At 42.9% G+C, this 24,885-nt stretch overlaps 1 protein-coding gene across 4 annotated transcripts in view; it reads right to left on the bottom strand.

The window, feature by feature from the left end:
* HERC2 (E3 ubiquitin-protein ligase HERC2) overlaps positions 1 to 24,885 on the bottom strand; it is a 157,611-nt gene that overhangs the window by 41,328 nt on the left and 91,398 nt on the right. For 3 of the 4 annotated variants that reach the window (XM_065446812.1, XM_065446815.1, XM_065446813.1), the window contains exons 39-51: positions 24,620 to 24,838; positions 21,179 to 21,323; positions 19,307 to 19,620; positions 15,570 to 15,933; positions 12,609 to 12,787; positions 10,695 to 10,850; positions 8,518 to 8,806; positions 6,165 to 6,273; positions 5,838 to 5,974; positions 4,867 to 5,078; positions 4,005 to 4,202; positions 2,828 to 3,118; positions 2,101 to 2,182 (exon numbers count right to left, since the gene is read on the bottom strand). In XM_065446812.1, coding sequence (XP_065302884.1) covers positions 2,101 to 2,182; positions 2,828 to 3,118; positions 4,005 to 4,202; positions 4,867 to 5,078; positions 5,838 to 5,974; positions 6,165 to 6,273; positions 8,518 to 8,806; positions 10,695 to 10,850; positions 12,609 to 12,787; positions 15,570 to 15,933; positions 19,307 to 19,620; positions 21,179 to 21,323; positions 24,620 to 24,838 — 2,695 coding nt within the window. The remainder of the gene's footprint in view (positions 1 to 2,100; positions 2,183 to 2,827; positions 3,119 to 4,004; positions 4,203 to 4,866; positions 5,079 to 5,837; positions 5,975 to 6,164; positions 6,274 to 8,517; positions 8,807 to 10,694; positions 10,851 to 12,608; positions 12,788 to 15,569; positions 15,934 to 19,306; positions 19,621 to 21,178; positions 21,324 to 24,619; positions 24,839 to 24,885) is intronic. The other variant, XM_065446814.1, reaches the window with a different exon arrangement.

Raw genomic sequence — 24,885 nt, 5'->3', positions numbered from 1 at the left:
CAAAGAATGACACAATAGGCAGGCAGTCAGAGGATTACTCTTTGGGGTAGAAAAATGAACTTTCACTCAGTGAGCCTTAACTATTTCGTTACAGTGAGAAAATGGTTTTTTATAGGTCTCAGAAAAAAAATTATTTACCACTACAAATAATATTCCAGCACACATTGCCGCATAGCATATTGCGCATAATGAAGTGTTTCTTCCAAAAGCATACGTTGCCCAAAAAAAAAAAACTTATTACGTAAAACATAAAAAATTCTAGAATGCGCCATTTTTGCTGCCAGCTGATAAAAACAACAATAAAAAGACATATCCACAAAACATTAATATCAAAGGAAATTCAGAATATACATTACTAAGATAAACAACCCAGGAATAGTGCCTGAAAAAATAAATGCTCAATACAATGCTGTTCTTCGTATACAAAAAAGAAACAAAGACCAATGCATTGCTCATGCCATGCAGTGAAGCAGTTCCTGGATTTTGTGAAGCATAGGTACACTCCAGACTTTTCCCACTAAACATCTGGTTTTTGTTCAACTTTGCGGTCCTTGAAAAGCATTTTGCAGTTTCGCCTTTTTGGCGTCTCCTGAGGACTGTCTGATGAGAACTCCAAGGAACCTAGTTCACCAGCTCGTCTAGAGTCATGCGCCTCTTCCAGGACCAATCGCTCTCAGCATAACTGGACAACTACGAGATAATGCATCTAAGCATATCTGTTAGGATATTTGCAGATTGTCTTTATCACCTCTGCAGAGAAAAAGAGTAGAAAGCAATCTCACGCCGTTATAAACAGCCTTGCTCTGATCCTTAATGCTGGGCCAAGATGTGCTGTGGGCGGCCTTCTGGGCGTGAACAGAACTTTCTTTGCTGCTGATGGCATCACATAATAACCAAGCGAAGTATGTACCCTGGAGATAATCAGTAGAGCTCTCATGTCATGCAAAAAGATCAGCAGGTAAGTGCGCACAAGGAAGGACACCGCTCAAGGCCATAAAGGAAACTCGCCGGTGAACAGCTGCGGATGTACCATACTAACTTAAAACATTGTTGCCGTCAGAGCTTGAATCTGCTTTGATGTCCCATCTTCAGAATCATTACTAGAGTCCTCATCACTAAATTGAAGTGCGGGTGCAGAATAGTTTTGAGCACAACGCTTTTGTTGCGACACAGCCATGCAGGACAGTGCAATGGGAGCGACTTCTGATAACTACGCAGTGACACCGGCAGCGCCCCTTGCCTAAGTTTTACTCAAGAACTGGAACCAAAGCTCTTGGAAACTGGTTGAAAATGCAGGTCCACATGTTGGACATGTGGCTGACCTTCAGAAATACACTTTGGCAGAATAAAACAACTCGGACTACAAACCAAAGCTCACTAGTGAGCTTTGGTTTACTAGTGAGCTTTGGTTTTGGTTAATTATCACTGCTCAGCACTGTCGGACGGCAAAGCCGGCATTATAATTTAATTGTTGACTTTCTGGGAGTCATTTGATTACAAAATTTTGATGCTAGTGCAGCGTAATTGTGAGCAGGATGCTTTTTTTTCTCGAGGGCGGCAGAAGGTGACAGCCACGCCTCTTTTCGCTGCAACATACGCACATTAGCTCGCAGGAAGGTCTGTCAAAAATCACAAGATCGCTGGAGCGAAAAAATTTAAACTGATTCTGAAAGTTCAGTGCCTGTACTAACTACTGGATGGCCGGCTAAGAAATGGTTCCAACATGTTCAAATCTGCGATCTAAAGCATAGATCAACAGTGATCGATTTGAATAGGCGTGGTAACGAAAGAGTTAAGGAACTGTTTCATTGGCATAACACTTTTTACAAAGATCTGTAAATGTGCTGTCAGCAGTTTCGTCATATGGAACGACCAACAATAATGAGAATGCCTGACACAAATATGGATCCTTGAAAGTTTTCGTGCTTTGGAGTGCCATTAACATGTTTGTAGTCAGGGTTGGCCAACTTGTCACACAGTCCAACAGAGCCGTTAGCAACAATACCACAAACTATGCACAAACAATTTCATCTTTATGGTTGAAAGAAACAAACCAAACTGGCTCACTTCAGTTAAACAATAAATATCATGAAGCCTTACCAATGAAAAGACTTTTTGAACCTCCAGCTATGTGCAATGGCTTCAAGCATGAAATGGCTTCTGAAAATTGAGGCAGTTTCACCTGAGGAAAGAAATTTTTATGACTGTCAAAATAAGGTGTCTCTGAAAATATACAGACGAAACAGTAGAGCACCCACTGTGCTGAGTGTCCTAGTTTCAAAACACATAATTATCTGAGATGTGAAATTATGCATTATGCAAGTACAAAAAATATTACCCACATTACCTGATGAGTTACCATGAACTCAAAACTTTTGGCATGCAAACACCTCCACCTATAAATGCTTCTTTATGTGCTTATCTCTTGCCTGGCATAAGTAGTCAGATAATCTTGAAAATACCCATTGACTCATACACACATACTGATCACTTCCTCTCACTTAGTATTTCACCATCTCATATGCTTGGCTAAGAACATTTCCCTAATTTATAATAGTAAAGTGCTGCCAGGTAATAACACATCTTGTCTGTTTGAGTGATTCAGTGGTGGTTAAGCACATAAATTTATAGCAGCATAACGTTTCTTACATAAGCTAGTCCCATTGTCGTGACACTATCACTTACAAATGATGCTTGTTTTGTTGTGTTATACCATACGTGTAATATGACTTGCAACATGTTGAAAGGCAGTTATGCGCTTCTGTGAGGCAAGGAGTTGGAAATGTGAATGAAAATTAACTGCCTGCGAGCAACAGGTGCTGCCCACCTTTGAACCTTTCAGTCCTCCTAGCTGGTCTTTGTCATTGAGGCCCCAAACAAAAACCTTGGTCTGAAAGTCCTTGAAGTTCTCAGAGGCTCGGGCAGCTCTCTGTGACTGCTGCTGCGTGCCCATGACAGCATCCTCAGTGTCCTCCCAGTCCGAAGCGAGGTAAGGAAACGTCGGTGAGAAGTCTTCATCATCACCACGATGGCGTCCCAAAATGGAAAGGCCATGCACTTTGCAATCAATGCCAAAGCTCCGGCACTCACGAATTCCAATCTCAATGAACCGGTAGTACTGCAAAGCAAACAAATCGAACACAAAAAATATGCAATGATTCCATCCCTGTGCTGCTGGGACATACTTGGCAAACTATATTTAAATTTTTTTTTTTTTATGCAACCCAGTGTCCAGAGTGGCCATTGGCTGTGACAAATGCATCACGATGTTTCCATGAGGAGCAATCATATTTCTTTGATGATGCCTTTACCCATGCTCTCTTGCTGGGCATGTTATCATGTGTCATCATGATAGTTATAATAGTGCAGGTGTAAGGAAGAGCCAGTTATTCTACTACACAAACATTGTGATGATCATATCTAGGTGACAAATAAGAAAGAGACAGCAAATGCTCTGCTGGCTATTCAGGAAATTGCAATGTATGTAGAGTCCACTTATGAACAGGCTGAAAGGATCCTGAAGATCTGTCCAGCTTGTAACAATTGCGTTCACTGATAGGTTTTACTTAACATACAAAAGCAACACTAGGACTATGAGGTGGTGGAGGGCTCTGCTATAATTTTGACCACATGAGGTACTTCAACATACACCTATACCTTAAGTACACAAGAGTTTTTGCTTTCTTTCCTTATCTTTCTAGAAAAATTTCACGTTAACAGAAGTAATGCGAACCAAGGGGAGAGTAAACAATGCTTCTAAGCTATTTGGATTAGGACGATCTAGCTTAACAGAATTCATGTTAGAGGGGTTATACTTAATGAGTCTATCTGTTTGCTGCCTACTTTTGGGCCATAAATTATAAGTGAAACCGCAGACTATTCAGCCGGAGGAAGCAAAAGTCCTTTACTAACTCATCAAACATCTCATTACACATATCTTGGCCTTTCAGACATCCACAGGAACATAATGAATAACATTTCAAATTATACGCATTCATACTAACCTCTCGCATTTCAGAAAGGAGAGTGATCTGGCTGTCCGTCGACTCAACATGGATAGTGCGCAGTTCGGACATCCACGTGAGACACGGTCCGCCGCTCACAACTATCAGTGAAGGCATGTAGCTCGAGTCTGCTGGGTCAACTGTCATCCACAAACGCTCAATCAGGATGCCAGGGTGCATCTCCAATCGTATCCAGTGCTGAAACAAGAAAGTGCCATAGTCTAAGTTTTACTGTGATGATTCTTGACAAACCCTTCAGGAGAATACCAAGGCAATCTCACTGCACAACTTGGCAGTCTGACCTACCACTGAGTAGAGGACAGAGCTTGAAAGAAGTATTCTTTTACCAAGTGAAAGCACAGAACAACGCACGCTTGCCCCATGTGACAATGAACCCATGTGGAGGCATCATGTTAGCTACCATCTGCCAAAAGGAGTGTGTATTGCTGCACATTTCACTGTGTGTGCTTCTTTTACCATAAACATAGCAGGCCTTCCACGTGCAAGCTTATACCAAGTGACAAAGCAGATGTCTTCTTGCAGAAGCCATTTTTCTATGCCAGTGTACTTGTAATGCAGTAAATCTCATCTAGGGTTCCTAAAATTTACTAAACAACTACAAATGTTAAAACACAAAAGAAATGGCACAGCTTGTACTTCAAGCTATCATACAACCACAAGATCATGAGTTTTGAAAGCACAAGGCATGAAAATTTTGCTTCCATGAACAATGCCAAACTTCAGATCACATTGTTCATACTCTGTGTCAACAATGCTGCCTCCTAATGAGAACTGCAGAAAGAATTGGTCACACTGCACAGTCGAGTTACCCAAATTCAGGCTAAACCTGTCACATTCTTACCTTCCCCCGTGGGCCACAGCTCTGCCAGGCTGATCGAGTGCCATCGATGAGGCAATTGGCATTGCTCTCACTTGACGAGACCGTCAAGGCCTTGACACAGTGACCCCACTTGTCCAGCAAGGCTACAGGACCACCATACCGGCTTTCACCATCTACTGACCTCTTCTTATAAGAGCACTCCCCTGGGTATCCTCCATACGTTGGCAAAGCACCTGCAACCAAACCATAGTGTTACCAGAGCCTAATGAACAATGACAGAAAAGCTGAAGTTTTTCTGTCACGTTCACAGATGTGAAAGGCCTGTGAAAAAGAAAAAAATTATACCTTTAAGTAGTTAAACAACATGCTACATGTTGCTGCAAATACCATTGCAAAAAATTCAATGAAATATTAAGAAGAAAATTATTTGCAGAAAATACTTTTCTTTTTCAGATGAACTTAAGTTCTAGGAGCTATGCCCATTCTTCACTTTCATACTAAATATGAAAACTTGCTGAGAAGTCAGCAATCCTGTCCCAACAACAGAAAGACACTGAAAAGTGACAATGGGCAATCTGTTTGTATTTGCCAGATGCTCTTCCAGAAGCAAATGTGAGTGCTTAATTGTGTATAAAACTGTAAAAATGCACCATCATCATCACACCTTTATATTATGGGGTTTTACATGCCAAAACCATGATCTCACCATGAGGCATGCTGTAGGGGGGGACTCCAGATATATTTTGACCACCTGGGGTTCTTTAATGTGCATCTAAATCTAAGTACACGAGTGTTTGTGAATTTCACCCCCATCGAAATGCGGCTGCTGCTGTGGATCATCACATTTATAAAGATAGATGTATGGCTATTAACATGCATGTTAATTCGTACAGAAGTGCTTACATTAAGGCAACACATAAGAGTCAGCACATCATTAACAAACAATTGATACTTGCAGTAACGTTTCCAGCATTTCATCAACAAATGCTTACCAACTCGGGATATCTCATTGAAGGGATGCTTGTGGACCTGATTTGTCTTGAAGCACCTTTCACAAAAGTTGTAGTTCCTGCAGAAGCGACACTTGAATCGGGTTCCAACTATAGGGCATGTCTCACAACCATCACAGCTGCAAAGTCAAAGAGAAAATTTAAGTAATGCAAAACAAAAATAACTAGATAGTCAATGCTTCCACTAAGGTTGGCCTTTCATTACAGTATCAAATATGGGTCAATTCCTCCAACAAAACCACAAGTCAAATAGGTGCATAAGAGAGAAAACTACACTCACACAATGTTTTCAGAGAAAACTACACTCACACAATGTTTTCATGAATGATTGATACACGTTCCATCTCAGAGACCAGCCCCATCCAATTTGACTGTTGTGGGAAGTCGACAGTGACATCACGGCCATTGCGGCTGACATCTGCGAAAACATGAAAAGTACGAAGCAAGACTATGCTCCACTTTCCTCTACAATAAGAAAAAAAAAGAGAAGATGCAATAAGGAGAATGTCACAAAGTACAGTGGAACCCTGATTATACGACTTTCTCGGGACCGTGAAAAAGCATAGTAAAATGCGGGTGTCGTAAAATCTGAACATAAATAATGCCTATAAAAATACTACTTATTTCGCGCGATGGATTTACGAGAAACTTAAAGGTAAACTACTAACATACTCTGCAGGGCTTGGAAACCCAAATTACCAAAAAAGTAAATGCGATAAGAATTAATGCTGCAGTACAGGTACCAATCATGCTTTATTCAAACGAATCTTTACGGCACTCCACTGCCTGCTGCGGCGATTCCCATCAGCCAGCGAAAACTTTAAACAAAGTCGGTAAGTTTCTTTTGGACCTTGTTTGATCCGTGAACCAAGAGCGTTCGCTCGAGTTAGGCAACGTCTAAAAGGAGGTCCTTTGCGGCGTTGCGTGAACAGATGAAGTTCCGTATGCCGTCTATGTGCCACAGCACCTTGGTGAATGTGGTAGGCACAGGCACGGCATTTGTGGCATCGTCGTTGTCCTTGTCCTATGTCACAGCAGTGTCGGCACTAGGCAAAGCCTCCTCAATGGCATCATCCAGCGACACCTCGCCGCAGATCACAACATTGTCGTCGGCCTCCATGTACTCGGCGAAGGTTCTGGTGAGGTTTAAACCCTCAAAATCGTCGTCGGGAAAGCCTGCATCGGCCTCAAGTGGCAGCGAGGTTGTTTCGTCCCCAGCAGAGGAGGCAGTCTCTCGCTTAAAGCCACAGTGCTTGATCGAGTTAGCGATTGTACTTTGCGACACTGCGTTCCATGAACTGGCAATAAAATGCATGGCGTCGAGCACAGTGATCTTTTTTTCCACCTCGCTGCGCTCCGTAGCCACCAGCCGACACTGCACTAACCGCTTCCGGTACCCTTGCCTGATGCAATTAGTGATCCCGACATCCAGCGGCTGCAGCCGGCTTATGCAGTTGGGTGGAAAAAAAAAACAACCTTTATGTTCCTCAGGCTGGACGTATCGGGTGGGTGGCACAGTGTGTTGTCCACGAAAAGCAATATTTTCCTTGGCTTAGCACCCATTTTGTTATTCAACTGATGCAAAAAATAGCTGAAGAGTGAAGACGTCATGCATGCCTTTTTGTTGAAGTTGTAGCTGCATGGCAGCGTCTTCAAGTTCTTAAAGCACCATGGCTTTGCAATCTTTCCAACAATGAGCACGGGCAGCCTCTCGGAACTGTCCTTGTTAGCCCAGAATAGTGCTGTCACACGCTCTTTACCATGCTGACACCATGACTACCATGACAGCTGTCACCCTTAAACGCAAGGGTGACAGCTGTCATGGTGGTGTCATGGTGACAACTCGGGCTGCATATGATAAAAAATACCATTCTCATCGGCGTTGAAAACGTCACAGGGCTTGTATGCAGCAATCATCTCCATCAGCGACTCCATCCACTCGTTCACCATTGAAACATCCACGGACGTGCTTTCTCCGCAGGAGCAGCTGTACACAATCCTGTTTCGTTTTTTAAAGCGATTCAGCCACCCGTTCGATGCCTGAAAGTCGTCGATGCCCAGACGCAATGCCACAAGGTCCGCCTTTTCTTTTAGAATGGCACCGTCAACACTAATCGCAGAGCTCCGTGTTTGATGCAGCCACTTGACGAGCACTTATTCTAAATTCTCATGCTGTCCTCCTTTTGCCGCTTTCCGCTTGAGCCCGAACTTGCTGGCATTCTTCAATATCACCGCTTTGTTTGCCAGGATCGTCTTAAGGAAAGATTTGGGTATCTTAAGGTCCCGGGCAATGCTGGCTTTCGTGGCTCCTTTAAATGGGAGCAGAAAGCAAAAATGCCCCTTGAACACAGATTATGTGCATGTAAAAAGGAGGTCAACAGGTGGTCAAAATTAGTCCAGTGCCTTCTACTGTGGCAATTATAGCACATTATGCAGCTTTAGAATGTAAAACTGCATGAGTTAACAAATTTAAGCATACGAGAAAAAAAAATGGGCATTGCAGCAACACAACTGAAGAAATACACAGTAGTAGTGCCTAGTATTGTGCCTAACAAGCATATCTAGACTTATATTTCTGAAAGAAGGACGGGAAGTAATACTAGTAGGTGGAAATGGAGAGAGACCTGCCAGCAGCCCCCCGGCTTTGTCTCAGTAGACTCACTCAAAGCAGAGCACTCACTGGTGACCGTGCCAATGCTGGAGCGCGTCACTGAACCCCACTTGTACTTGGGCTGGCTAACGGTGGGCCGCACTCGCACCCGATCCCCAGCACGTAGGACCGACTGTGACTGCGAAGCTTGCGTGAGAGCAGATGAAGATGCAGGCAGGCTTGCTGCTGCTTGTTGCGAGTCCCCCAGCAGCTCTACATGAATGTACCGCACCCAGTAGACGCCACCTTTGCGCTGCCAATCGGCCAATACATTCAGGTCGTGCAGGCCGTCATGGTCCACCTGTAACAGTTTTATCATTGCAATTTTTATTTATTTATTTTGCTGTTCACATCTTATAAACATTACGTGTGCTCACATTGACTATGCCTAGAGAAATTGGAAATTTCTTATAATATTCAGTCAGAAATGACTGGGGTCATTGCTACTGCAAAGTCGTTTGCCTGACATATTGCTGGATGGTGCTGACAAATTATCACAGTTACTGAGAATGAGCCAGACAAATTTAAGAGAAATGATAACTAAAGCTACATCTGTTTTTAGCTGATTATCTTTCATGCCACATATATCATCATCAACAATAACAACATGTAATAGCTACCTATCTTGCTTGCCACAGGAATTAATGCCATGGCTGAGCAATGAAATGCTTTTGGTGGAATGGCAGACCACTTGCAAAGGACTAGATTACACAAATGTAGCAGACAATTATTTAAAAGCTAACAAAAAATTAAGAAAAGCATGAGCACTGAACCAACAAAGGAAAAGTAGTAATCCTGAGTCCTCAATCCTCAGCTGCTCCCACAGCGGTGTGCATTTCAATATGGAAACACTCATCACCATTCGAACAGATATTGATACGGTGCTGGCAAACTGTCACAATATTTCTTGCTCACATCTAGTGCTTATAGGAGAAACGTGATACGTTCACTGAAATTTCTGAGCAGCTCGTCTGGATGCATGCTGGTGCCAGTGAATGTATACCATAGTCAGTAGAGTTCCAGTAACAGGCAAGTTATAAGCTAAGGTTCATTTCCAAACTTTAATTTTCTTCAGAAGGATGGCAGAGGAGAATAGTCTGCTGGGAGAGTTGGTACGCTATTCTTGAAGCAAGCATCAAGAAAAATTGCACGACAGAAAAAAGAAAGATGGACTCGGTGCTATGTCCATCTCTTCTTTCTAATTGGTAATTTTTCGTGCTGCTTACCTCAAGAATTTAATTTTCTTTGCTTTAAATGTACAGTTGAAGTGTAATTCATGCCTACAATCAGTATTTGATACTTAACATTTATTGTGTTCTTCTGTTGCGCTCTAGTTTCAATTAATCTTATCGCACCTTTCAGGTCAACATGTATCATAGAAGAAAAGCTGCAGTCTTTTTGTCAATGGCTACATAGCATGTCAGATACATTATGTAAAAGATAACTGTTCTCATATCCATCACTTGGAAAAGGCATATACACAGACCCCCCCCCCCCCCAAAAAAAGTGTACATTTTCTTTTTTGTGTGTGTGTGTGTGTGTCCGCATGGAAGTACGGCAACACCGAAGGTGCATTAAATGGTTTTCATTTTCAGTGAGTGTGAGGTGCCCAGCTCGCTCAGTGTTGATGATATTAATCGAGAGATGTGCTCAGCAGTGAAAGCAGGCTTCTTCTGATAAGATGCACTTGCCATACAGCTGCTTTTGTTACACTAAGAAAGTTGCAAAGTCCTCGCCTTACTGGTGGAGGGTTCTCTATCTTATTTTTTTCATCACTGGCTCTATATTTCCGTCATGTTGCTGTCTCCAACCTGGCCATGGAATGTCGCCCTAGTCATGCCATAATCCATGACACCCGTGAATAAAATTACAGCAAATCAGGAACAAAGACACAGGTTAGATACACAAATTAAAAAGAAAAAGAAAACATTCTTTATCAGATAGTGGCCAATTACAATAAATAGTGTTCGAAGTCAACATGCTACAATGCCAATGAGCTTTGCTAAAGGAAAAGGGGAAAAAAAAGCTAATGAGAAAGTTAATATTCGCTTAACTTCAAATATTCAAAAGCTATTAAATAAATGGTGTTCAAGTTGAATACTAATATTAAGAATGCAATAATACATACTAATTCGAATATTTAATATATTCACAAAACCTGTAATTTTGCCAGGAAGCATCAGACTCACCTCTACAACACGGCCAATGTCGCCTTCATGGACCTCCTCATACGTACGGCAGCACTGAACCAACATGCCAAGTGCAATGTGGTTCCGAACATAGACAGCATAATCATCATTGTTTGTGAAATCTGCTCTGCAGAGGTAGCCTGTGCTTGGTGGTGCCTGAAACAACAAAATAGTTTTTGTTTCTTGTTTAAATCATTGTTTCTTGTTTAATTTCTTGTTTAAGGTCAACAGGACCATATCAAGAAAACATATAACAAGTTTACTCTTTGGAAAAGATACACTTGTGCTGTAACACACAAAGCTTTCAACAACACTTACATTAGATAGGCCTTGAACGACATTTTATTGAAGCCGAGAAATGCATTTGAAGTTAAATTAGAATATTTCAGAAATACTTTGCCGTGAAAAGTACTTCAATCTGTTCAGCAGAAGTGGAGTTATTGGCAATCAAACATGCCGTTCACAGTACTTCCGTTCCTTCTCCAATGACTTGCACTATGAAGGCTAAGGCAGAGCAAGACGTGCCCACAATGCTGCACCTACTGAACATCACCGTCGTGTGCAGTTAAAATTTTATTTGGGATGTTCATGTAGACGCCACTATTTCCGATTTTGGTGACTACGATGCGCCAAACATGGTTGCCCTTAGCGAGCTGTAATGCGCTCAGGCAGTGGACTCACCAGCAGACCGGTCAGCCAGCGGACCGTGCGGTGGCCACGATATCTACGCTACGTAGCAGACTGCAGCAACATGCAACTCCAGCGTGTATGCACAGCGTTTGCTTTGCGCACTATAGGGCTTGAGTACATACTCACGCTCATATGCTCCTGTCTGACTGTAGCTATGTGGTGTGGAGCGGCTTTGTCCTGTACCAGTTTGACCGACGGATAGTAGCCACATTCAACTTTTGCACATTTGAAGCATTCTCATCATGAAGGGAAGTCTGCCAAGGCGTCTAGCTAGGAGTGGCTAGGAGGTGAGCGTGCGCTGGTAACCGTGTGTGTGATTTGACCTTAAGTTTCATGTGGTTCGAGGCTAGTTGAGTGTTCAAAACTAGTTGATATTAGCAAGACCTGATGACTATGACTCCGATAAGCAGGGTGGCCAAAGTTTCATTCTTATGTGGGCAGCCGCAAACAAGCGTGAGCAGACGACAGTTGGCTTCTTCCGGAAGTATGTAATTATTATGGAAATTCTAAAGCAGATTTTCCCTTTAATAAGCCTCTATTTAATAAACTGCGTCAATATGCAGTAACAGTAGGAAGAAGAGCACTGATCCAAACACCTTTCTTGATTGATGTCAGCTATTGGCCAATAGCAGCCACGTATGGGAATCTGCTATATTATGAAATGAATTGTCCAGAAAAGAGCAATAAGCAGGCTTTTGTTGAAAAGAGAGGTTGAGAGAAAAGTTACTTCACACTCCGCTTGCGAGCTTGTCACACCCCGCACAACTGCAAAATTTTGCTGAGATGTTCACAGCAGCATATGCTATCTGCGGGCTTTGTTTTTCCCCAAGCTCAAGGGGTGGCGCAGGACCCCTTTAAGGTAATGCCTGGCAAACAACAACAACAAAAACAACAACAACAAAAAGATTTATAAAATGTGCTAACATTTCATTTGACTTGGGGGAAGGGCAACGAAATAAAGGTGTGCTTAATGATGTTAATGCTGTATTGTTCAAACAATCTACATAGTTAAGTTACCAGCATTCTATGTACAGCAAAAAGCAAGGCAAACATTTATTTAATTTTTAAAACAGCTTAGCACAAACGCAAGAAGGACACTATGGTGAGCATGGTAAAACAAATCTGGGAAATCCCTGAGCTGATGTACATGACAACTGTCATTCCTCAATAGATGAAAATCCCAATCAGGTACCAACATAGCATGATATTAAAAAGGGTTCTAACCTCTGGCAGAGAACCACCCCCTTCTTCTTCATAAAGGTCATCCGAGAACGAGTCAGACTCTGAGCAGTTGTCGAGAGATGTAATGCTCTCATCATCCGAGACACAGGGAACTTCGTGCTCATGCTCCAGGAGCCAAGCCACAATGGCCTCAGGACTGGGCATCACATGGAAGGAGCCAGCTGCAAACAATATGCCACACATGAATGCACATCTTGAAAAGTCTTTTTGGCAAGTTACATTTTGTCAAAACTTTATGCTGAAAGACTCATTACAGAGCAACAAGTGAATGTGCACAAAGTCGCACAAAGTCATGTTTACAGATGGTACAGAGCACGCACAGTCTACTGAAGAAGAAGATCACCAAACAGCTCTTCTTTCATACTCTATGTATGCTGTATATACCATACATTGCGGGGAATGCTCGAGTTTCTTCCATCTGCTGCCATTTAGACAGCTCTTGCATGTTCCGACATTTGGCTTTCCTGCATGACACACGCAATGGTAGAAGTCGGTGCCATAGTTACGCAGCTGCGACGAGAGCACATAGCATGTTATGATGGGAGCATCATCTGATAGCATAGATAACACGCGCACAAAAGGAACTTGCTCCTTCTCTTTAGTTGCAGGGTGTCGGTACACATGGGGCCAACCACACATTCATTGGTGCTCTTCGTTGGGCTATCCCACGAAAACCTTCCTGTTCTCTTTCGGAGCGTGACGTCAGCAAGGGTGAACACGATTGCATGAATGCACCTAAATTTGCATTAGAGCACCTGTGACTGCCTTAGGCATTGGTGTCAGACACAGGGGAACATTATTTGCTTGGTATCCTTACATGGTGAGCTGAACTTCCTCGATTCCTCAGCATGTTCCATTGGGGAACATGCTGAGGAGATAACTTCCCTCAACTGGTTAATTAACTGTTTATTAATGAACGAGCACTGAAGGCTTGTTCCATGTCCTGTTAGTAAAATTTTGTCAGCGTTCTCTCACCACATAGACTTAAACGTAGTTACTACCATATGCTAGCATCAGTAGTATACTCAGCTCATTATAATTATCAGATCAAATACTCATGCACCCTTGCATGCTTAACAAAATAGTGAGGCACTTAGAGACATACATATTCATGTTGCTGTTGTAAAGATGTGAGCAAAATACACTTCTATAGCTAAAAGGTTAATGTGACCGCTATTTCATTCAAGTTAACCAATGGAAAAATTGAAGGGTGCCATAAAGGGTGCCATCAAATTTTCCATCAATCTGACCATTTGCTCACTTGAACTTCAAGTTTTCATAACACTCTATGAGTGTATTTAGAAATGAATGATATACAAATGATACAAAACTTGAGATACACACTTGTAGACACCTATTATTATAGGCAAAAGCTTCACTGCAAGGCGGTAGATTGTTGCATTTTCCATGCTGAAGAACTTGTGGATTTGCGATCTTGCTGGCACTCATATCTCTCTTTTTTTTAAATTACAGTTAAACCTCGATATGATGAACTTCAACATAACAAAATTTTTGATACAATGAGGTAATTAGCTTTCTAAACCTTCTTTTCATAGGACACCATATATTAGAACCCCCATATAACAAAGTGTGTCTATATGCAATTTCAATATAATAAAATTTCACTGTTGTCACAAATACGGAGGCAATAAATGGAAACTGCCGCCGATGCAGATGGTCAACTGGTTTAATTATACACCGTTGCTTGCGAATGGACCTCTCAAATCACACATTATGCAACAGAAAGCAGCTCCCGAAGCGGAGCAGCATCTGATGAACATGAGTAGCAGTGTAAATGTAAGACCCCCTTGCTGCCAGGCCCAGTATAAAGTCCAAATACAATAAGATCCTACACGCCTCGCGTGACGACGTGGGCTGGGGTTGCCACCAAAAGAACGCGAAGATGAGCCAGGAATGATGGTGGCTTGATCTGCGTTGTCTTTGAGCGTGCATAAGAGGAGAAACTGGGGGGGGGTTCAGGTGGGGCAGCATCTCCTCCCCTAGCCTAGTCATCCATGCGCAGCTAAGCTGAGCGTGTACACCAGCTTAGACAGCTTCACTTGCATGCCTAGTGCCGGAGGACACGGAGACACTCCGAGGCTGGAAGCAGAAATTACCTTTCGGCACGGACAACCAGCAGCCAGACTTTATCGTTATAACCGATAATGCAGCATCGGGGCATTGTAGGAAGCAGGTTATTTCACCATGGAAAACATATAAAGTTGGCGGTGCAGCAGCTTCTCATTGCTATAACCGATAGATTGTTAAAACCGGTATTGTTATAAGTAGGTTCGACTGTATTTCTGGCCCTTTTCGTGTCAGAGAAATCTGTTGGCAGGTGTACTTATGTGTATAAAAGGTTGAATTACAGTATAACAAAATTTTGATACAACAAAGTAAAGTGATGATTCTACTGACTTTGTTATGTCAAGGTTTAACTGTATAAATAAATAAATAAATAAATAAATAAATAAATAAATAAATAAATAAATAAATAAAACTACATCTAATGCATTTCCCTTATTCACATGTCACTTTGTATGGCAAATTTCCAGGTCACTTGAGACGGAGCATTAATTTAGGCTTGTAGCTCATTAGAAAAGGAACAGAATCCTATGTCTATTACCACCATTGCTTAGAACACGGTAACCAATGACAAGCGCCTTTTGACCATACGTTCTCAATGTTTGTAAAACAAATTCATCCATTTAACAGAATGCACACAGTAACATAATGTGCAAAGCCAATATTAAACTAAATTAGTCATGACTTGAAAGAGATGCTTTAGATTAAATATTACGTGTTTTTTGGCTATGTTTGGACAAGCTGCACCCCTTATTTCAGGTTCTTCAATAAGGGTTATATGCTTGTTTTATTGAGTTCATCTAGAAACCCTGCCCTTGGCAAAAATACTGAAGTACTAGTCTTTGGAGCACTACATACCTAAGGCATTCAGGGCCATGGCCACCCCATGTCTTGGAAAACCCATTTCCACAAGCTGGCGCATGATCGGCAACGCTGCTGGAGCAGTTGCTGCCGGACCATGCAATGTGGAGAGAGAAGACCGCCGAGATGAGGATCCTTTAGACTTTGCTCTGTGTGACCGACCAGCAGCCTGCAGGCTTGCTGCTCCATCATTGCCAAAGTGGTCTGCAGCAGCCCCTTCCTCGCTCATAGGGCTGTCGGCCACCGGCTCATTCTCCACTGTGTCGCCAGTGGCAGATTCTAGTTCAGCAAGCAGTTGAGCAGACCGCCTTTTTCGGGTTCCCTCAGCTATCAGGAATTGGACAAGGGCAATGGCGGAAGCCTGGAGAGAAAGAGACAGGTCTCAGGAAAGGCATTTTTGAATGGCACTTGCACATTTGACCAACCCAAGTGAACACATTCTAATTCCACCTGAGGTGAAGGGAGCAGGGGGCAGGTTGGCACGTGTCCTCTTTTCTAGTGCGGCCGTGGCTGCGCGTGGCTGTCAGCATGGCTGACCGCACACACAGCCTGTGCACTCTGTTTTGGGGTAATCTGCTGCATGCACTACCAGCCACAGCAGCAAAGTGGACGTGAAAGTGTGGTTTGCTTCACTTTGTACCACTGATATGATGATACAAATTTCAAAATTTTGGATAACTCGAAGTAGCCGCCGCGGTGTCCAACAATGTGTCAAAAGCAATATGTATTGCATCCCGCTGATTCAGACTGAAATCCGCACTGCCACCGATAATTCGAACTCCACACCATCGTGGATGGGGTGAGTGCTAGGGCGCGAGAGCACATTGGCGACAATGGTGTCGCCGTGCGGGCTGAACAGCTTTGCTCTTTTCATCTGCGGCTCTTTGTTTAGGCCTGACTGGAAGGAGACGCGTTTGCGCCTGGCCAGGCATGGCCAATGTTTCTGTTGCAGATCGCTCTTCTCCCTCCCTCAAGACCAAGACAAAAACGTGAATGTCGCGCTGCATGTTTTTTTTTCTCTTTCTTTTTTCATGTTACATCTTAGAGGCTACACTCATTCTCTACGAGTTGTTCTGAGAAGTGGCACCAGGTAATTTCTGAAACATGGTGGTCATGACGTTTATTGGTGCTCACATTACCAAAAAGCATAGCCTTCGAGATTTGTGGCTATTACTCAAAGGTAAGCATCGCTGGGATACGTGTTTAGATGCTGCCTATACGTTTACTAGAGCTCAGCAGTGTGCAGCTGGTGCAGTTGTGAAGGTACAATGGAGACCAACGTTGCAGCAGGTTGTGGTGCGTTTCGCAAGTGCATTTTAGAGCACAGCTCTTGTTCCTGCGGCAAGTGTAGGCAGCGCAAAGGCACGTTTCTAGTTGAACATTTTCAGCGCACGTTGCTTGTGGCCAGTCACGCTACGCCACTTGCGCGGCGCTAGCCAAAATGCCGTCCCCTCTAGAATTCGACGCGCGCACCATCGGCTGCTTTCTTCGGAGCATTCGCAGAACGATCCCTAACCCGTGTGCCGCTTTCAACACTCTGAATGGCTGTCTGGGACTGTCAGTGAAGCGGTGTGGGCACATTTTATTGCTATAGCAATTATCTTAGCAATTATATAGCAATCGTTGCTGCGCGCCATATGTGCGAGTGAAAGCGTGGGAAGGTGAGCTGGCGAACGCGACTCAATCTCGCACGTGCAAGCGAGGAAGGCGGGGCAGAAGTGCGCTCTCTCCTGTTGCGTGCAAGGCACGGAGGGGAAGTGAGGGAAGGAGGGGCGTGTTCTTTGGTGGCTGCTGCTTACGGCATGGCCGTGCTGGCGCCGTATCTTGAAAGCGATCTGCGACATGGCAAAGGCGCGCACCCGCGCAGGCCTCATCTTCAAAGCGATCTTCGATGATTACAGAGTGTGCATAGTGCCGGTAGCTTTGTATGCACTGTGCTTCCTACGCTTCTTTTGCGTTGAAGCGAGAGATGTCTGGAGGCCAATTCACTCGCTGCTGCTGCCGCGATTCCTCACTCCAGCGCTTTTCTGCTAGTTTTCGCAGTCATCGAGCGAGATGTGTTCATGTTTACCTGTGCGTGCGGGACACTGTGCTTGTAAATTTAGTTAGTAATCAAATGTTTACAAACTTATATGGCTGATAAAACTACTATCCTCTTTGTATGGCTATCTACTAATTTGCTATCGCAATAGATGCTTTACCTTTTGGGCTAAATTGCAACATTTCTTTTTCTCCTCGCCATGCATTGTGGGTCGGTGCAGTCGGCGTGACGAATTCGCGGATGGAGCAACAGCCATCTCGACATCGGGGCATGTTGGACCAAGTTGGTCACGTCCAGTTACATCGGCTACGCCAGTGCTTCGAACTATAGATGTTGTTGTTCACACCAATGTGACGTAGTGTGTGCACACGCGTGCTCATGCTATGTCGGACTACAGTCGAACCCGGCCATATTGAACTCGCAAAAAAACGCCTATCAGTTCGATATAGAGCCTAATTCGATATAAGCCAGCTAAATAATTGGATGTCATAAAAGCACATACCATTTATAAAATCACTTTATTGATGAAACTAGCTTAGTTTCACATCAAAAAGGCCTGCATTTTCTTCTGCTTGGGCGATTTCGTTGCCTGCGACTCACGCACTTCTCCACATTGTCTAAGGAGTTGAAGCAGCTGAGGCCGCAACCTTCCACATTCGTGCAGAAGCACTTCGGAGGATATGGGCAAAGAACTGCCGTTGCTTTCCTCATTGTACCCACTTTCACTGTGCTCGGTATGATGTTGGCAATGTAGTATTCGTTTTCGGGCTCTCTCATGGTCACGGCAACATCATCTGCACTCACAAACTCGTCCACCATTGATTTGTCAACAGCTTTGACAACGATAACTTGACAAAGTTTGACAACTGATAACTTTGCTTCAAAAATTACCTAAAACAACGATTTATAGCTTACGACACAATGAAAATACGAGCACTCACAATCGATTTCGTGTGCTGTATGTTACCGTGTGAGTTGCTGTTAATTAGCTAATAAGTTAATAGCTCCAAACAAACAACATCATGTTTTAAATATCATCAAAAAAGATTTATCATAGAAAGAAAAGCTTTAGTTTTGAAATAAGCTCGTAAAAATAAATCAACTGAAAATTTCGTTTAAGTTGTCTGAAAAATAAAGTTTTTTGAAGAGCCTCGTACCCCCTTAACTGCATAATAAACTGTAGATCTACCAAAACAGTATGCAGGACCCTCTATTTGATTTAGCACTGACTGAATGTATGAATCTAACCACGTTGTTGCCGTATGAATGTTAGGCTAAAGGGATGACGCTTCAGCTGGGATTCTTTTTACTTTTCAACCTCTGTATCTGAATCCAAATGTTCTTGCAACAAGTCTATATGATCAGCATGGAGCTCACAAAAATTCTGTGCGATTGATTTTGATTCATTATCACATCTTTTCCTCACTAAACTTCCGAGAAAACCCAACAAAATTCTCTGTTGTGCCATTCATGCTAAGGTTGCTGTTCCACATTGTCTACACAAGCTTCCTACGAGGCAAGTGTGCTCTCAATGCTATATTAAAGATGAAGGAAGTCCAGCAGATATTACCATGAGTATAAAGTGCCCCGTAGTCATGCTCATATCTATTGGTGTTCCACCTTGTTTACAGTAGCAGCGATAGCATCTTTTCTTCTCTCAGTTTCTGATCTTCTCTGACATGCATCAACTAACCTCAAGCTCCTGCCTCCCAAAGACAGGCCTCAAAGGTGATGGCTGCGTTGCTGTGGCCATAACCTGCTCAATAAGGGTGATGGGAGAATGCATCTCAGCCGTGACATCATCTTCAGCACTGGGTGTTGCTGTTGCTGCTGTTGCAGCTGCCTGGTGTTGGTGCTGCAGCTGCAGCTGTGGCTGCTGCTCTGTGGGCACATTCTGAAGCAAGACCTGCCTCAGCACCAGCTGCTGTGAGGTCAGCACTTGAGTGGCACAAATCATGCCCAACAACAGGTTCTGCTGAACAAGCAGGGGCACATTCACACCTGATGCTGTGCAGAGGAAACATGAACATATACATGAAGTCAAAGTGGCCAATGAGGCAAGTTGCATCATACTGACAATAAAAATGACATGAGCAATGAAATGAAGGACAGAATAACATAGGGCACAGGTGGCGAGTAATTGCAGCTGTTGTTTTTCCTTGTTGGTATGAACATGTACTTTGCATTGCCCATTTTACTTTCACTTACTCATACTTTTGAAGCTCTGTGTAACAGAGTCATATTAAAAAAATCTTTGCTATTTTTTATGTTCAGGCTTCAATGTTTCAGCAGTTCAAAAATCTCCACAGTCACCTAAAACACTTCCAATGGCTAAAATAGGCTTAGTAAGTAGGAGTGTATGAATACCAAATAGTAGATTTAGAATTGAATATCAAATTGAATAAAAAAAAAGAGCTGCATATGAAATCGAATATCAAATATCAGAAAATTTATCACAATGTTTAAAGCTCGCAAATCTTGGGCAAGGGAACACGGTGCTGCAGATTCTTGGGAGTCTCTTAGCATTGCATAACAAAAATGTAGCAAGCTACCAGTAACTTAGGTACATAGAAATCATGATATACATACAGTATGGCCTACTCTTACAAAAGGTAACTCCAAATTAGTATGCCAGCACTGATTACAGCTCTGCTCTAATGTATCAAAGCCTGGAAAATATTTTATTATCAGTAGAATGCTGAATAGAATTAAGCACTTTTTTCCCTATGAAGCTAAAGAATTAGTGATGTTATGTTGTGCGGATTACCAATGAGCTTCTCAGTTTAATAATGGACCTGTGTTTTATGGTAATCTTGTTGCTTGTATCTTGTAATCGTAATCTTGTAGAACATGTTGCTTTCCAGTTTTCCTCCAAATCGTAGGAAGGCTTTCCTGTCAATCTTTAGGGCAGGTAGGTTATTGCAAGGCCAGTCTACACGACAGACTAAAGCACGGACTGCTCATCATGCGACTCCATCACCACTCCACACATAAGCCATCATTGGGGCTGGGCAGGTTGACCACGGTCGGCGCTGACGGTAAGGAGCAGGTGCCTTTTCATCGTCGAGTTCGGCGTCATTGCAAACTGTCAAAGGCTCTGGAATCAGAAAGGCTACAGCTAATTCGCATGAGGCTTTCATCTTTCGTTGCTTACAATACAGTAACAAAATTTAGCACCCCAACAGCAATACATGAAGCTGTACTGATGTTTTTATTGATGTGATGTGTGCTGCAGCGATCACTGGTGGTAACAAAACTTCCAGTACCAATGGTGGCAACAAAAGAAAGAAAAAGATGTTTCTTGGCTTCACTCAAAACAGCAAAAGGGGCAACAACACAACATGTATATATCTGGCGCACATTTAGAATGGTGTAATCTATAACATGGAAGTCAATTTTATGCTGGAGGAAAACTACTTTCGTTCAAGGATCGAAATGCAGACCATGGGGTACCTTGGTTTGTTTGATAACTAAACTTAGAACAGATTTAGGCTGAATATATAATGTTGTCTTTGCTCAGCCTCAAGTGGAAAAGGCCACAAGTTAATAATACTTGTCAACATACCTTCACCAGTAGTGGGAAACTGGTGCAGGAGGTCAGTGGTTAGCTTGGGCAAGACAGTGACCGCTCGACTGAGAAGAGTGGACCAAGTGGTGAGCATGCCATCATTCAGAGGTAGTTTCTGTAGCTGGAAGAGATTTTCCTCGGCCTGCAAAGAGAAGGGCATTATTGTACAAGCAGCTGAGACACAATTGCGGTCAGATTTGTGCTACCAATGCTCCAGTACAAGTGTTGTGCAATTGACTTATGACATTGCGTCAAATGACATACAATACCTGAGAAATGAGCTTTTTCAACATCTATATGTGGTATTATATGTCAGCTACTATTTGCAGTAGTTTATATTTATATTGTTAGTGCTCCGATTGATACCGGTGCACACATCTCTGTGATAAGTGACCAGCTTTGCAGACGGCTCACTAATGTCCTGACCCCTGCGGCGCCCTGTGTTGTATGAGTTACTCATGGAAGAACCAAGGTAAATATAACTGGTAGCGAAGCTTCCACAGAAACCCATACATTCAAAACATGGCGGTTTATTGGAGGTTCATGGGGCTTAGTGCCACCTGTGAGACGAGGGAACACTTTTGGCGGAAGAAAAAATAATGTGAGGCCATATCCGTTAAGAACAAAATGCCCTTGATGGGTGTTTCGAGCTGCCAGCATGGAAAGCGATGTAGGAACAGGTCAGCCTTACGGGTTTCGAAATAGCATCCCCTGCACAGATCATACTTTCTTTCACAGGCCGACGAAAGCTTTAGGTATGAAGTGCTGGTCAAGGCCTATTGTCGGAAGCCAAGCCGGTTGGCCTATGCAGTCACACGAAGGCAACTAAAGTAAACAATTATCTGGCGGTTGTAACTCACTACTTTTGAGTGAACATGTTAAGAAACGATGAAGCTACCCGTGTCCCCAAGTTCACACAAACGTGGACAAGCTAAACAGCACAATATGTGAAGGGGGAATATTGTAACACGTGAACTTTATATGAGCACGCATTTCTGCACACTTCTAGAGCGGCATTGAATATTAAGTGATAGCGGAATAAACACCTCACGATGGGCGCTCAAGAAAGGTATTTACTGATAATGATAAACTAGAGTTCTTTTCTTTACTCGTTGTCATATATAAAATTGATTTCAAATGTTATTTTCATTGAATGAATCTAACTGTGTCTCGATTTAATGTTAAAAATGCTCTTTTCTTTCCCAATGTTTGTTCCCTCCAAACCTAGTCGAGCTTCAATCACTGCTTCAATCACCACCCTTGCTGATGTCAGTGACAAGTTGTTCTGAACCACTTTTCACCCGAAGCTTCGCGACCTATTTGGATCGATCTTGTAAGAACACTGGCCACAATAGGAATGTGTCAAGAAGACGACACGTCACAGACAAGTCCACAGCAGGCCAGTCACTGAAGCGTCGTCTTTGGCCCAAGCTTGTGCTCCTCTTCTTGAATGTTGTGCAGAGAAGTGTAACACTATATCGATGCAGTAAGTTAATGTAGATGGATGCAGCCATGAAATACTCGTTATTGTACATTGCATACAGTGTGATGTGAGATAATAGGCATAAAGTGAAATAAAATAACAAATATCTTCCAAACAAATCAGGGCGTCTAACACTTTTTTGTCTGCTCAATGCATTTTCCAATCAAATGAGTATCGAATGTGGGGATGCGCGACTCTCGCACGTCCCCTGATATCTTGTTTTCCTGCATAGCTCCATATACTGCAGTGCGGCTTCGCCGCAAGGCCTGGCACCCGCGGCGGTCGGAGTGATTGAAGCGCAGTACGAGAGATGGCGCAAGTGTTGCGCTGCGCCGGGGTTACTTGGGTGCAAGGGAGAACACGCTTGCTCTCTTTGACTGCGGGTCGAGGTACGACGCGGACGTCCCGCGCGTGCACCGATCCATGCTTCTGCGAGACCGTCTCGCGTGGCATCCATCGAACGCGCCATCGTTCGCGTGACCATACACGCAAATGACCAGGCGTTGGGTTCCAAAATGGGGCGAACATATTCGCTCGTTATCCGGTCACGGTGAGTCGTACTTCTAGATTTGTTGCGCGCCCATCGGCATGTTTTGGGGATAGCAACTCGGCTAGCAGGCATTGATCTATGAAAGGTGCAATAAATGCCCTTGTGATTGTTTGCACTACTGTGTTGTCGTTCCTTTGTCCCAAGAGCACGGGTGTGAGAACCCCAGACGATGTCCTGCAGTCCAAACTGCTGTGCTTCGTATAAATGCTCTAAATAGTTGCAGCATAAATGCTCTAAGCACTGCAGGTCATGCTTAACACATATTTCTTCTATAACAAATATTTTAATTTTAAGCACTAACATTTTGGTTTTATTAGTGAAAGATTAAATTATAAGATGCAGCTTTTGGAAATGCTGGACATTAAGCTCTCTATGTGTAGTATACAAGTTGCATGTTATTGTCAAAGGTAACGAAAATATGTCTTATTAAAAAGCACATCTATTTAATGCCGTGTCTTATGGAAGGGCTGTATATAAATACAGCTTCTGATTTAGTTAGTCCATAACATATAACAATAATTATAACAATAAGAATATTGTACTTCAGGAAATTCAGTGGAGCTAAATGCACACCACACTCAATATATGGTAAGCAATGTTAATAAGCATATTGAACATTGCATTGCCACACTAGAAAGCAATGCAAGCTTAGAAGCTGTACATATAACAGGTTAACCTCGAATGCTGTAAATGACTGTGCAACTTTCATGTTTTCAGATTTGGCAGGTCAATCTGTGTCCTACGGGCACCAAATTGTTAAAACAGCTTCAAACGCATTTTGGTCCCACATAAACAAAGACCGAAGTGTTTTTATTAATCATATACGTATAGAATAATATCTACTTCTATCTTACAGCTCTCAAGCCACCCATTACGTTAGGTGAAGAATTTTTAGGGTATACAACAAAAATCTTGCACAGGGTTTTACATTATAAACAAATCAACTAAATTTAAAAATAAAGATAAACACAGTTCTTATTTTGCTTGCATGTGACCTAAAAAAAAAGGCTGGTTGACTAATATATTGATATGGAATTGCATCTTTCCTTCAACACAGTGTAATAAAAGTATTTCCTGAATCACATGAACTCATATATGCTTGCTGGGAACAAACATTTATATACAATTTATGCAGGCACATTAAGGTTACATCATTAAGCTCTTAACTCACCACATAACTTAGGATGATAAAATTTATGATAGAAGTATGTTACAGTCTATTATTTTGCAAGTTTACAAGCTTTTTCCTTCTTTGCAGCACAAATAGCAAATCCTTCCATAATTTTTCGCAACATGAAAAGTCTTTTCCAACCTGTCTGCTGACTACATGTTCGGCATCAGTGATAACTGTCAGCAACTGACAACATATGGAAGCCTGAAAGTAGAGCTCTGAATAATGACTCACAGGAGCCAGCTGGTCCAGGGAGTGCTTGACAAGACTGTTTCGCGTGTGGCAATGCACAAGTAGCTTGCCCCGCAGTGATATGCCAGCTACAGTCCCTTTGTCGTGTGGGTGCTCAACAAAGTGGATGGTGCCTCCAAGGCGCACTCGACGGTCCACGCCTCCAAGCACTGTCAGGGCAGCGAGGGAGCTGGACTTCTCCAGGAGGAGAGCATCTGCAGTCTGGTGAAACAAAGGTGAAAGGGTCGAGCACAACATATAGTGGGGTA

Source organism: Dermacentor albipictus, chromosome 3 (genome assembly GCF_038994185.2).
Source record: "Dermacentor albipictus isolate Rhodes 1998 colony chromosome 3, USDA_Dalb.pri_finalv2, whole genome shotgun sequence".
Lineage (NCBI taxonomy): Eukaryota > Metazoa > Arthropoda > Arachnida > Ixodida > Ixodidae > Dermacentor > Dermacentor albipictus.
Note: the sequence above shows the minus strand (reverse complement) of the source record. Positions and strands in the feature narration are given on the sequence as shown.